Here is a 13,905-nt window from a genome sequence, read left to right on the forward strand (position 1 = left end):
ACACAGGCAGTGTGAACGCTGACAGATGGGGTCCCTAGAGCTGCCAGAAACCCTGCCAGCCGGGACTTTGGACATGATGGACATAAGTCAAGAACCCCGAGGCCAATTACTGCCTGAACCCGGCCCTTGACACCTGGCCTGCCCTCAGAGACTGGTGACAACACAGTTACTGCTCTGCTAAAGGGAGGCATGTTTGTGACTTGGAAACAAGTACCAGAAATCCCTTCCTTTTTTTTTTTTTTTTTTTTTTTCCAGAAATCCCTTCCTAACAGAGGCACAGACGGGGTATCCTTCAGTCATCACACACCCAGCAAGACCACCTCTGAGATACAGCCACCAAATTCAGGAAAGTGCCAGAGATCCCACAGCCCATGAACCTGAACATGTTTACTACCAAACTCTGAGCAGCCCCCAGCCCTGTCCAGCCTCCCAGCAGCCAGCTCTGCCCCCAGAGTGGACAGCGACCACAGACGGTGGGGCCCTATGACAGTGTGGGCATGGGGATGGCACCTCCAAACCCTCCTTCTTGCTCCCAACAGTCACACGTCCTGGAAAGCACCCGACAAATGCCCCACCACTTGTCTCTCCAGAGCTTCACGGGACACCGGGGTTCCGGCTCAATTAAAGCAGGGTGAGTGTCACTGTCAACCCTCCGCAAGCAACCCAGGAGTCTATTCTCATCATACTCCAGGGAAAAAAGCAGTGGAGTTTTACTGGGAACTCCGGGGCTGCATTACTCCCTCTTCTCCCCGAGTCTGCTCCATGTCAGGATTGATGGAGCACCCATGGCCTCCAGGGTTCCACCCAGAAAGTGTGACAGAGCAACCCTGAGGGGCAGCCTGCCCAAGGAGCCCCCCAACATCAATCTCAACAGAAAAGTTTTAAGAAAACTTTTCTAAAAATGTAGCCAGAATGACAGCTTCGCAATTTTCTAGATTTTTTTTTTTTTTAATCAAAACAGATCTACCTGATTGACAAAGTTATGTTTGTAACCAAAGGTCAGCCCTGGGCAGAGCATCATCTGAGGCCTGGATGCACGCTCCAGTTCCGGGTGCGGCTGAGACCAGGAACGAGGCCGACTTCCTAGGCCATGGCCCGCTGGAGCCTAAGCCGAAAGGCAGGGAGCCTGACAACCATGCAGACAGGGGCCGCAGCTGTCACGCCTGCCCAGACCACACTCCTCTGGATGGTATGTGTCTGCCTGAGACACAGGTCTTGTGAAAGTCTCCATCACACTGTCCTCAAGTCTTAACACAGAGATCTCAGGGCTTTTTCCAACTTCCGGGAAGAACTGGAATAATAACTTCAAAGTTACATGGTCTGGGAATCACAGTTATTTCTGATAGCTGGTCCAATTGTGTCCCCAGGAACTGTGAGCTAGTGAAAGCACAGAGGGTGGAACCACGAGCCCACATCAGCATCCCTAGATTCTTCTAGAAGGGACGCTATCCACTCCATCAGCCCAAGAGGCATGAGAGCGCTTTGCTGAGTCGCCTGGCCTTTGTGGATGCATCAGCCAGATGTGCGGCCTGGGCCCTCATAAGACGTCACTAAGCACCTTCGCGGTGTCTGGCCAGGCACAGGTGAGGACGACAGTTCCAGCCCCGACCCCGAAGAGCCTGCATGGAGAGGCAGCAACGTGGACACCGAACGGAGGACAACAGGGAGAAGGCACGTGTGTGTGTCTGTGGGTGTACGTGTGCACGCACATATGCACGCTGCAAGTGGGCTAACAGGAAGGGGCTCCTCAGAGCAGCTTCTGGGACTAGAAAGGCCTGAGCCAAGGTGCTAGGAGGGTGAGAGGGGCAGTCCCATGAGCAGCAGGGAAGCCAGAAGTCAACACCAGATCTTACTGTCATCAGGCTCCTCCTCGATACTATTTTCCCCAATATGTCATATGTCCAACCCAGACCTGGGGACCCAGACTGAAAACCAACTTCTTTCTGCTTTACTTGCCCACAGTCCCACAGGCTGTTTGGGATGGGAAAAGCTTCTACCTACTTGATTCTTTCACTGTCCTGAGCACATGGGTGTTTTTGTCTGTTTGCACTGTGAAAAGCTACCAGGCTTTTTTTTTTTTTTTTTTTTTTAAGAATCCAAAGATTATTCTGCTCCCCACTTTCCCTGTCAAGACCTCTTTGGGAATGACAGTCCCACGAGGAAATGTCCCTGTGTCTTTCCTGTAGCTGTGTCTTTCCCTGGTCCAATTCCAGCTTAGGCAAATTGCAGACCTGGTTTGGGGTGCCCATAGCACCCCTCCCAATCCACTCAGCAGTAACACAGTGCAGCATGGCAAACTGTGACACGGCAGTGCCATTCTACACTCAGACACTGAATCCGATCTGTGCATGCGGGCGGGGAGTCGGGGTACAGGTCTGGAATTACAAACCAGAACTCAGTATCAGCTGACAGTTTTCCTTCTACAAAGAATAAAGGCAGGCATCTGCTGGGTCAGACTGGGAAATTCATGTCTACAAGGATGTCTGGAGAACATAAAGAACTGCCTTAGTGGAGGGGTGCCTGGGTGGCTCAGTGGTTGAGCTGGGCTCAACTCAGGGTCATGGTCATGGGTCCTGGGATTGAGTCCCACATTGGGCTCCCTGCTCAGCAGGGGGTCTGCTTCCTCCTCTCCTCTGGGTTCCTGCCCTCTCTTGCTATCTCTGTCACTATCTCCCTTACTCTCTCTCAAATAAATAAATAAGATTTAAAAAAAAAAAAAAGGAGGGGAACCCTGGGTGGCTCAGCGGTTTGGCGCCTGCCTTTGGCCCAGGGTGCAATCCTGGAGTCCCGGGATGAGTCCCGCGTTGGGCTCCCGGCATGGAGCCTGCTTCTCCCTCTGCCTGTCTCTGCCTCTCTCTCTCTCTCTATCATGAATAAATAAATAAGTAAATCTTTAAGAAAAACAAAAAAAGACAGAAAATTGCCTTAATGGAGAAGCACTCAACACACTGCCCCCTACTCTGTATTCTCTTGCAGGGGGCAGGGATCAGCCCTCCAGAGCTCATCTGCTCCCTGTCTCTCCGGACGGAGAAGACACACAATGCTGTGCCATGAAAGGCCGAAGCATCCGGTCAACAATGTTGCCACTGTGCAGCAAGATGTCTAAACTCTACTGGTAACGGCTCATGGGAGCCGAGTCCTCCGAGTGAGGGCTCTCTCCTGTCTTGTGCGTGGAGACTGTGTCATCCATTGTGCCAGACTCCTGTCTGAAGGTCATTAATGTATGAAGGACGCCAGCACATCTGCTGGCTCAATGTTCAGCTGTGACATCCAGCTCCAGGGAGCTCCAGGGAGCCCCTGGATTTGGTTCCAATCCACAGACTGGCCCAGGTTAGGCTTCAAGCTCAGCTATAGGCAGTGGTCTTGTCCACGCCTATGGTCAAGAGGCTGCAGGGCTTCCGTCCTGATCAGAGCTGGCCTCCCTATGCGTCACCCACACCCCGGCAGCCGTGAGAATCCTCAGAGCTTCTAAAAGCGGGAGCACTTTATGAGTGAGGTCAACACAGGACTCCTTTTGGCAAATCTCATCTCCCCCAAATGACCAAAAAGGTTTAGTCTGAGGAGGTCTGAGCACCGACTCTGCCAACCACGTGCACGTCAAGAGCTGGCGCTGCCGCCCACTCACCTTGTCCATCCTGTCCTGCTCCACGCCAAACTTCCCGCCATAACCATGAGAGGCCTTTGGTCCCGTTTCAAGCTCCTTTTCCTTGAGGGTCTGGTGTTCTTGAAAAACATTCTCTCTAAGCTTGTGTATGCTTGAAGGGAAGAGAGAAAAACAAAACTGACAGAACAGAAGCGCACCCTCACCTTCAGGAGGACACAAGAGGACCAGGGCCATCCCTGTAAGCCTGCAGGGCTTGTGACTCCGTGCTCCCAAGTCCCCGCCCTCATCATGCTCTCCTGACCCCTCTGCCAGCTGGCCCACCTACTCCAACAGCAACCAGTCACGTTCAAGGGGAAAAAGAAACTAATCTGCATATCCCAGGGACACATCCCAACCCCCTGCAGGCATTAACCTGAAATGTGGACATTCTCTCAAACGGAGAAAAGGTGATCAATCATTAGGTAATGGGACTAGAAGAACCAGTTCTGTGAGCGCCACCCCAAAGCAGAAGGGGAAACCAAGTCAGCAGCTCCTTACCCCAGACACCCTGGGGACATTGGTGGAGGGCAGCGAAGCCAAACACTTAGACAGTGTCCCTTTACTTCAACTACCCCAACTTTCTGAATATTCAAAGGTGAAATCAAAGACTTTCAGAATTTATCATTCAAAGCCGTTTTTTACTTCAAACACTGGGAACTGTCAAAGAGATCACAAGGCGTGGTCACAACCTGACCGGTGAGGGAGCCTCTACAGCTGTTACCATCAGGAGGCCAGAGTAGCACAAGGTCACCCTTCTGGGATGTCCAGGGGACACCACATCCGCACCTTCAACATCTGGACAACAATCTCAGAAGAGTAGCGAGAAAGCAAACCAGGCTTGGCCACTGCCGGACCCTCTTTGGAGCAGGAGGAGGAAGGACACCCGGAAGGACCACAGGGCACCTGGAACATTCCCAAAGGCTGCTCTACCAGAGCTTGCACAACACGACATGTCTCAAAGCCACGGAAATGGAGGAAATGAGGAGAGGAATAGGTGACTTAACCCGTTTGGGAGGCAGCCTGAGCCACAATGAGGCTAGCTCCCCTCCTGGCAGGCCCAAGGCCCTCTCTCTACATCCTCTGGGGGCTTCTGTGGAGGGTGTGGGCTCAGCAAGTCAGGGAGGAACGGACTCTGGAGTCTAAAATGCCCACACTCCAGACCTCACCCTCTTTCATGATTTACTGACTCTTTCTCAGCCAAGAACAGCTTCACTTTCCTGAAAGACAGTGGGGCCAAGTAAGACAGACTCTGCCAACAGCCCCAACAGGCCAATGGGTCAGGGACAGTCCTTCATAAGCAGGGACGGAAGGATACCTTCTGCTGCCAGTGCGACCTAAACATAAGTCTGAGCTTTTATCTACACTTCCAGACAAGGAAACACCACCCGCAGATGTGACAGCTCATGATAGGACCAAGTCGAGAGCAAGGCCACGTTCCCCTACAAGGGCTATCATCCAGTTCTCTGGGGCTTTCTGCAGGAACACGGCGCTTAGAATCTGGCTCCCAGGACCCAGAGGACAGAGATAAAACAGTAAAATTATAACAAAATAACAGGAGGAGGATGTTTCAGGTCTCAGGCATTCAGAGACATGGTGTGTGTTAGGAACGTGCCCCCAGCACGGCAAGTGCAGGGAACAACAACCCATGAGGAGACCTCCACTACCCATAGAATGGACCCTAGAACGGTAACCACGAGACTCATCTGCAACAGGGACTCAGATGTCACTGCGCACATGAGCACATGCATGTGCAGGTGGAGGTCACTGCGTCTCACTCGCCTTGTGTGGCAGCGGCACTGCACTGGACACAATGACATACCCGGGGCAAGCAGGGGACCACGTGAGCAACATGGGCCAGCACCCCACCCAACCAGCCCTCTGCCTTTCAGGGCACCATTTTCACATCGTCATGGAGAGAGTCTTACTTGATGTGCTCCTGGTGCCCAGACCCCGTCACGGTTTTCGCTCCCCACCTCTGCTCCTTCTCGCTCACGTCGTTCTGAAAAGAAGAATAAACAATCAGCAGAGTCCACACGGCCCACATGAGCACCAGAGGAAAGCCACTTTCAGGACAAGTACAGCAAGGGTGGGCTGGTGACTCGTACCACAAAGTCAGGGTCAGTCTCCCAGTCATCGGCGCCGCCGTCGTCCTGGGTGATGGACACAGCATGGCCTGCCGAAGCCTTCCACATCTGAAAGAGCAGAGTACAGGGTCACGGAGGCTGACCCAATGGCTCCCAGCCCCTGGCTCCCCAACTTCGACCCAGCTCGGGGGCCGTGTAGCTAGGCCAGCGAGGGAGCATGCATCATCCCCACGCCGACCACAAAAGCACAAAAAAAAGAAACAGAAGATTGCATTTCTAACACTGTTTTCAAATGGCATGCAAAAAGTGTGTGAAACACTCCAGCTTCAGGCACCTGGTGGCCCAGTTGGTGAAGAAGCATCTGCCTTCGGCTCAGGTCACGATCTCAGGGTCCTGGGGTTGAGCTCCCCATTGGGCTCCCTGCTCAGCCCCTGTATGCTTTTTCCTCTCCCTGCCACTCCCCCTGCTTGTGCTCTATCTCTATGTCAAATAAATAAAATCTTAAAAAGAAAGAAAGAAAAAAAGAAAGAAAAGAAAGAAAAGAAAAGAAAAGAAAGAAAAGAAAAAGAAAAAGAAAAAGAAAAAGGAAAAGGAAAAGGAAAAGGAAAAGGAAGGAAAGGAAAGGAAAGGAAAGGAAAGAAAAAGAAAGAAAGAAAAGAAAAGAAAAGAAAAGAAAAGAAAAGAAAAGAAAAGAAAAGAAAAGAAAAGAGGACAGACCGACCCTGGCTTCAATTCAAATGAGAAAATTTTCTGGAAAATAAAAAAGCCACATGCGCGCTTACTTCATTAAGAATACATCCCTCCTTCACTGAGTCACGAAAACAGCTTTGTCCAAACAGTTGAAAGCACCCAACATTGTGAGTGTAAAACCTAACTTACCACAACTTTAAAAAAACAAAAGGTACCCATTCTGAATTCAAGTACTTACTGGACATGTAACAGTGACTTCCTTAACTTAGACTCTGACAACTGAATAAATGTTTCAAGTGATGTGATATTAGATATTAGATATTAGATATTAGAGATTCGCTTCACCATCTATCCAGGGAAGAACCCAGTACATGAAATGCAAACTTTTCCCCATACCAGGCAGCCCTGAGGACGGGCTGTGCCTTTCTGCCCCGGCTAGAAGGTTTTACCTGGCACGCAGAACAAGGACAGTTGCTTCACAGCTGAACACCACAAGCCTTCTCCTAAGAGAACTAGACTATGAGAATGGACTTCTTTTCCCCAGAAGTATTAATACAATTTCACCTAGGCCAGGAAGCAATTGGAAAATTATTCTAACTCCGAAGCTCTGTCCATGTGTGTGAACTGAGAACATCCAATGGATGCTTTCTGTGGTGCCACACTGGTGCTTCCGTGGCTTGAAATCACACAGGACAAAAGACCCCATGAGCCCAAGAATCTATCTAGATATGCGCACTGCCCCCCCCCACCCCCCCCCCCCGCCGCCTCCAGCTCTGCTGGGCCTCAAGTCCAGATTCCAGGTGGTAGCGAGGAGTGAATCAGTGCACAGCACTCTCAAGTTCCCAGATGTGACTCCTGCCACTGTCACCTGGGCAGGAGCAGTTTGCCAGGGTGTAAGGCAGCATCAACTGTCTCTCCAAGGCCACCTCAAACCTTGCTTCCCTCTGTGCAGCTGTCCCAAGCACAGCAAGAATTTCCCAGGTGTAATCCGCTTTTGACACAATTTTAAAGAGCAAACAGACTAAACTCTCAGCCCTGGGAGGAGCACATGCCCATTTACAAATGAAATAACCGGGACACCTAGGTGGCTCAGCGATTTAGCGCCTGCCTTTGACCCAGGCATGATCCTGGAGTCCTGGGATCGAGTTCCACATCAGGCTGCCTCCATGAGTCTGCTTCTCCCTCTGCCTGTGACTCTGCCTCTCTGTGTCTTTCATGAATAAAATAAAAAAATAAATCTTAAAAAAAAAAAGAACAAACAGCTGCTAGAAAGTCAAGTGATTTGCCCACAGTCCCTGCCTCTCGGAGTCAAGTCTGTCCCTGGCACCACACTAGAATGAGGCCACCCAACTGCACGACTTCGGCTGCCCACACATCAAGCCACTGAGGTCCCAACTGCTGAGAACAGGGTCTCTGGGGAGGGCCAGAGAGGCTATGTGTCCCCCGAAGGCAAAGGTGAAAGAGATCGTTGCCTGTTGCTTTCGTAGACTCATTAGGACACAGCAGAGCCGATTTTCACTGGTCCTTCTGGAAGCCAGCCTCCTCAGAGGACAGGGTGAGCATTGGCACCTGCTTCCTACCATCATGACTGGCAGCTCCTCCCACCTTCCACAGCACACGCACAAGGGACCAGGTGGTTCCTCCCAGGACAGAGATGCTTCCTATTCCCTCACTCCAGAGTTTTCTGGGATCCCTTTCTCTTTTTAAACCACAGGCAACACTGCAAACGGGACTGACTCACTTATTTCTAAGTAATCTCTACACCCAGCGTAGTGGTCAAACTCACAATCCCAAGATCAACAGTCGCATGCTCTTCTGACTGACCCAGCCAGGTGCCCCTTGATTTTACTTTTTAAACCATGAAATTTCCTCCCAGGAAATTACTGTCCCTAGCTCCGCAGACCCAGAGGGAGGACACTCACTCCTCTCCTTCCTCAGGGACCTACCCTCACAGTCTGAGGGGAGAGAAGATTAGAACGCTCCAAATGCACAAACCTTTCTTTCCGGCTGAAGACGAAAGGCTGCTCACGAATTTCTGTGTAAAGCCCAGGGATCCGGTGAGGAATTTCCAGGCATTTGGGAGTGATTCTGTCTGTAAAAAAATGAAGAATAAAAAGCTCAGAAGGAAGTCTATTGACAGACACTCTGGGCAAATGCTTCTGTGTGCAGGTCCTTTCAGGAAACCGACATCCTCCTACGCTTCACAAGGCTTTGTAAAGAAATCTGAAGGGAGAATGACAAGATTTGCATTTTACTAACCTAAAAACTCAAACGATTTTCAGACACATTGAGGAACTACGGAAAATAATAAGTTTCAGAAGATTTATAGCTGTATAAACTTTCTTCTTTGTGCAAACGGAAATTATTGCTGCAATCGTTAGCAGCCGTCTTCTGTTGGCTATGATTCTTACATGTCTCCATTTTTTGCTCATTCTAAATTATGACTTTGCTAAAAATAATAAAATTATATTACTGTGAGCCTAAAAAAAATAAAAGGAAAACTGATGGGATCATGAAGTGGCCAGGAGACAAAAGCAGCACAGTGATGGCTATCTAGATGAGAAGTGGCACGACTCGGGGAGCAGGGCAGAAGCAGGTAGCGCCTCTAATGAGCAGACACGGTTATCACACAGAGATCCAGACTCCCAATTCCCCCAAGGCACCGACGACCACCTCCCCACCCCCAACTCGAGATAACAGCCTCCACCGGCACTGTACTGCTAGACATTACAGAGCAGACGAATAGTCCCCTCGTTCCCTAGGAACAAGCCAGACACAAGCCCAAGCCGCTTACGTCAGCATGCAGCCTCATCACACGTTAGGAACTGGAGGATTGGTGCTCTGCTAGCCTTCCCTACACTCAATTTCCTGACCCTACTATATCACTCCTCTCTCCTCAGTCCCCTGAGAACTCTAACTTCTGTAGGCTGCTCCGCTTATGCTAGGTACTGAGATTAGTGTTGTAAACAGCAAGCATCTACAGAAGTCTATCCAAGGGCAGCTAGTGAGAGCCTCAAATCTACAATGTATTACCCCCCAAAATTTTATTGCCCCCCCCCAAAGTTTTAAATTAAAAAAAAAAAATAACAGAAATAACTGAAAATGTAAATAGTTGGGATTTTCTTGGACCTAAAGATAAGGCCTTTGGCACCCTACCTCACACCACACACAAAAATTAACTCAGAAAAACAGGTCAAAGATCTCAAAGCTAAACTTAAACCATTAAACTCTCACAAGAAAACCTAAGTATAGATTTTCATCACCTTCAATCTGCCAACAGTTCTTAGCTAGGCCTCCAAAAGCACAAGCCAGAAAACTTAAGAACAGGGATCTGGGGGCGGGGGGGCAGGCCTCTGAGTAGACATTTCTCGGAAGATAAATAATGGCTACTAAGCTCATGAAAAGACACTCAGTATCATGAAGCATGAAAGAAATGCAAATCAAAGCCACAAGTGAGCTACCACAGCACTCATCCCAGGATGGCTAAAATAAAAAATCAGACTGTAACAAGTCTTGGAGGAGGGTACCAGAAATCCCAACCACAGTGCTGGTGGGACCAAAGAATGAGTTAACAGTGTGGCAGGTCCTCAAAAGGTTAAACACAGTTACCACTTGGCCCGGGGATCCCAATCCCCAACCAATCTCCAACCACAGAGACTCACCCAAGAGAAAGGAAAATTTATGTGCACACGAAACCTTGCCCAGGAATGCTCACAGCAATATTAGTCATAATAGCCAGAAAGCAAAACCAACGCAGATGCCCACACCACGTGGGTACATGTGATCCATTCATGCAATGAAATATTATTTGGCCATAAATAGGAGTGAAGGCCTGACAGACTCTACAACACGAATGACTCTAGAAAACAAGCTAAGGGAAAGAAGCCAGACACAAAAACTCAAATATTACAGCATCATTTACATGAAGTATCCAGAACTGGCAAACCTAGAGAGACAAAGAGATTACTGGTTGCCTCGTGTTGGAAGGAGAGGTAATAGGGATTCCCTCCCTCTGAGGTGATAAAATCATTCTCAAATTGATTGTGATGATGGTTGCGCAATTCCGCAAGTATACTACAAAACTACTTACCCATATCCTTTAATTTTTTTTTATTTTATTTTTTTTTTATTTATGATAGTCACAGAGAGAGAGAGAGAGAGAGAGAGAGAGAGAGGCAGAGACATAGGCAGAGGGAGAAGCAGGCTCCATGCACCAGGAGCCCGACATGGGACTCGATCCCGGGTCTCCAAGATCGCGCCCTGGGCCAAAGGCAGGCGCTAAACCGCTGGGCCACCCAGGGATCCCCCCATATCCTTTAAATGGGTGAATTATACAGTGTGTGAATTGCATCTCAATGAAACCATTACCAAAAACTACTTCTCACCATCAAGAGACCTTCCTTGCAAACGGCACACATATTCTTCAAGTCTGCACGAGAGTGATGTCACTGGGTACAGCCACAGAAACCGAGTAGAAAACTCTACAGGATAGTTGTAGCTTCCCATTAAAGTCACTATCTCCAGTGCAGCAGAGACGCAGGCAGAAAAAGGCGGCTTTGGAGCAGCCAAACAGCTGCCCCGAGGCCCACCCCTCACACCACCCTTCCACAGGGGAGAGCCCCCACCCCAAGCTTGGGCGTGCAGCTGGGCGGGCTCTGAGCACCAGGCTGCACAGTCACATACACGCAGTGTGAGCGTGTGACAGGTGGGTGCTGGGACACACTGCCATCCTGCAACGCCAGGCTGTCCGGGCGCGCCCAGTGACTCAGGCGCTCCACCACACCCTTTCTGAGCACCTACCTGTGCTGCGGGCGCCCAACAAATCAGAATCACAGATTATAACCACTTCCAAGTGCTTGAGAGATCTGCCTATCACAACGGTCCGGCCAGAAGCCAGCTGTACCACTGGGACACAGGGTACGGGGGACCAGTCTGCAGCCCCTGCCTCTACTCTCATTCCGGGGCCTTGGGGAGTGACCTTTAGGGCTCTTCCTGCTGCTCGGGGCTCTGGGCGTGCTCCTGTAAGAGAGGCTGCCTCCCCGCACCGCACCGGGCCCTGACCCGCGGGGCGGCCAGACCCGGCAGGGCAGCCCTTCCCTGGGCCGGACCCGCCGCCAGAACCCAAGGGGTTACCCCGGACCCAGCGCCGCGGGGCCAAGTCGACTCAGCCCAAACGGGGGGGGGGGCGGGGGAAGGGGGGCGGGGGGCGGGGGCGCCTCGGCTGCTCCAGCGCTGCGGTCAGCGGGAGATGGGATTCCTCCCCCGGAGGCCCCGTCCCCTCTCCTCCCGACCCCCCGGGGGGGGTTAAGCTCCCGTGATAGTCCGGACACGCAAACACGTAAAACAGCCCAGAAAGACCTTCCTGCTGACTTCCCACACGCCCGGAGGACGGGCTGCTCCAGATCCAGAGCCCTGGTCTCCTTCCCGCCGCCCCGATGCAGGACCTCCGGCAGGTGCGCCCCCAGACCCCGAGACCCCGGCCGCCCCTCCCCCCCGAGCCCAGCCCCCGCTCGCGCCCCGCCCCCCCCGCCCCCCGCGCCCGCAACCGCGAGCGGAAGAGCGGCGAGACCGCAGCGACCGCGGCTTCCTTCCCGTTCCGAGGCCGGCGGCGCCCAGGGCCCCGCGGGGAGCCGCCCCCTCCCCCCTCCCCTCCCTTCCCCTCCCTCCCCGAGAGGACGCCGCGCTCGCTCACCGCCGCCCCGACTCGCTCCCGCCGCCCGGTCCCGCGGCGCCTGCGGCTCCGGCGCCCCCTGCACTTCCGGTTCCGCGGCGGGGGCGGGGCTCCATCCGGGTCCCCGCGAGGCCCCGCCCCGCCCGCGCCCCAGCTGCTCCCGCGCCCACGTGGCACCGCCGCGCCCTCGGTCCGCGCAGGCGCGAGCCCCGCTCGGAGCGGCCGCGGAGCCCACCCGAGATGGAGGCCGCGCGGGGCGGACGCTGCCCGGGGGGGGGGGCCCGGGGGGGGGGGGCCCAGCAGCTTCATCGTCCACCCTCCCACCCCCCGTTCTTCCCCCATCCACGCATCCTCCACCCTCCCCGGCCATCCATCCGCTCTCCACTCCTCTACCCATCTGTCCGCCCACCCCCATCTTCACCCACGTCTTCCATCTACGCATCCTCTCTTCTTCCACCCACCCTCTCCGGCCATCCATCCGCTCTCCACTCCTCTACCCAACCAGCGTACATAATACACCCACCCGCCCATTTACTCATCCAGAGAAGACCGTATATGTATCAAGAACAGAAAGCAAATTAACATGCACCTTATCCTCAGGGACCTTCCAGCTTAGAAGGGAAGTCAGGCATAATCACACAGACATATAAGTAGGAAACAAGATAAATGTTATAAGGAAGTCAATTCTGGAATTGTACTGGGAAGGAGGTGGGGCCTTGCCTCACCAAGGAGATCAGAGACGGATTCTCTGGGCAATTAACATCTGCACCGAGATCTAAAAGCCAAGTAGAAGTAAGGAGGTCAGGAGGGAAGAATTTTCCAGGCAGCGGAAATAGCATGTGCAAAGGTCCTGAGGCAGGGGAACTGAAAAAAAGATCAGTGTAGCAGAAGCATGGTGATGAAGCAGGGCAGCGGGGTAAGATGGGGCCGGGTCATGTAGAGGTCAGCAGAACACAGCAAGGACTTTGATCTAAATAAATACTAAATGGGGAGTCTTTAGAGGAAGTCGAGCAGAGAAGAGACATCATAAAGTTTGGATTGCAATGAGATTCTTCTGGCTGCTGTGTGGGGAATAGATGGGAAGACAGCCAAGTAGGAGCCTAGGACAGCCAGTGCAAGCAAATTGGTGACAGTAGGTAAGATGGAGAGACGTGAGCAGATACAAGAGACATTTAGAAACTTAGATTACAGGTTCAAGGATGGATTACGAGTGGGGAAGGAGATGTCAGGTGTTAAAGGATAATTTTTTTTGAATAAAGTGATTTTCATAAACATCTACCTGTAAAATGAATGCATGTCAAAGATTTTATATAACTTAATAATGAATGAAGCAATAAGATGTTCCAGCTTTTCAAAGGAGAAGCCAGGGGAATGCTGACATGAGTTTGCAAAAACCAGTCTATCCATCGGGCAATAGTCAACTGTATTTCACAAAACTCAGCTAATTTGCATTATTTACGGACAAGAATTATTTGCACTGCTGTCTGTTTTCTTTTTCTTTTTAAAGATTTATTTATTTATTCATGAGAGACACACAGAGAGTGGCAGAGACATAAGCAGAGGGAGAAGCAGGCTCCCTGGAGGGAGCCTGACGTGGGACTCAATCCCAGGGCCCCGGGATCACGCCCTGAGCCAAAGGCAGACAGACGCTCAACCACTGAGCCACCCAGATGCTCCCTGCTGTCTGTCTTCTTCAGAAGTAGGATATGGTGCAAAGACACACATCCCATGGAATCAAATGATTATCAAGGTCCCCTGAATTCTGCTTAAAGAATATCCAATAATCACTTTTGTCATTCTAAAATCTGAAATCTCTC

At 51.6% G+C, this 13,905-nt stretch overlaps 1 protein-coding gene across 7 annotated transcripts in view; it reads right to left on the minus strand.

Moving 5' to 3' along the window:
* Nucleotides 1-12,207, minus strand: part of CTTN (cortactin) — a 32,261-nt gene extending 20,054 nt beyond the window's left edge. For 5 of the 7 annotated variants that reach the window (XM_038563647.1, XM_038563645.1, XM_038563646.1 and 2 more), the window contains exons 1-5: nucleotides 12,110-12,207; nucleotides 8,413-8,509; nucleotides 5,749-5,835; nucleotides 5,569-5,642; nucleotides 3,626-3,755 (exon numbers count right to left, since the gene is read on the minus strand). In XM_038563647.1, coding sequence (XP_038419575.1) covers nucleotides 3,626-3,755; nucleotides 5,569-5,642; nucleotides 5,749-5,835 — 291 coding nt within the window. In that variant the 5' untranslated portion in view covers nucleotides 8,413-8,509; nucleotides 12,110-12,207. Of the gene's footprint in view, nucleotides 1-3,625; nucleotides 3,756-5,568; nucleotides 5,643-5,748; nucleotides 5,836-8,412; nucleotides 8,510-10,802; nucleotides 10,908-12,109 lie in introns of those variants that run through there. The other 2 variants (XM_038563642.1, XM_038563643.1) reach the window with 2 other exon arrangements.
* Between the last annotated feature and the right edge of the window lie 1,698 nt (nucleotides 12,208-13,905).

This window comes from Canis lupus, chromosome 18 (assembly GCF_011100685.1).
Source record: "Canis lupus familiaris isolate Mischka breed German Shepherd chromosome 18, alternate assembly UU_Cfam_GSD_1.0, whole genome shotgun sequence".
Classification (NCBI taxonomy): domain Eukaryota; kingdom Metazoa; phylum Chordata; class Mammalia; order Carnivora; family Canidae; genus Canis; species Canis lupus.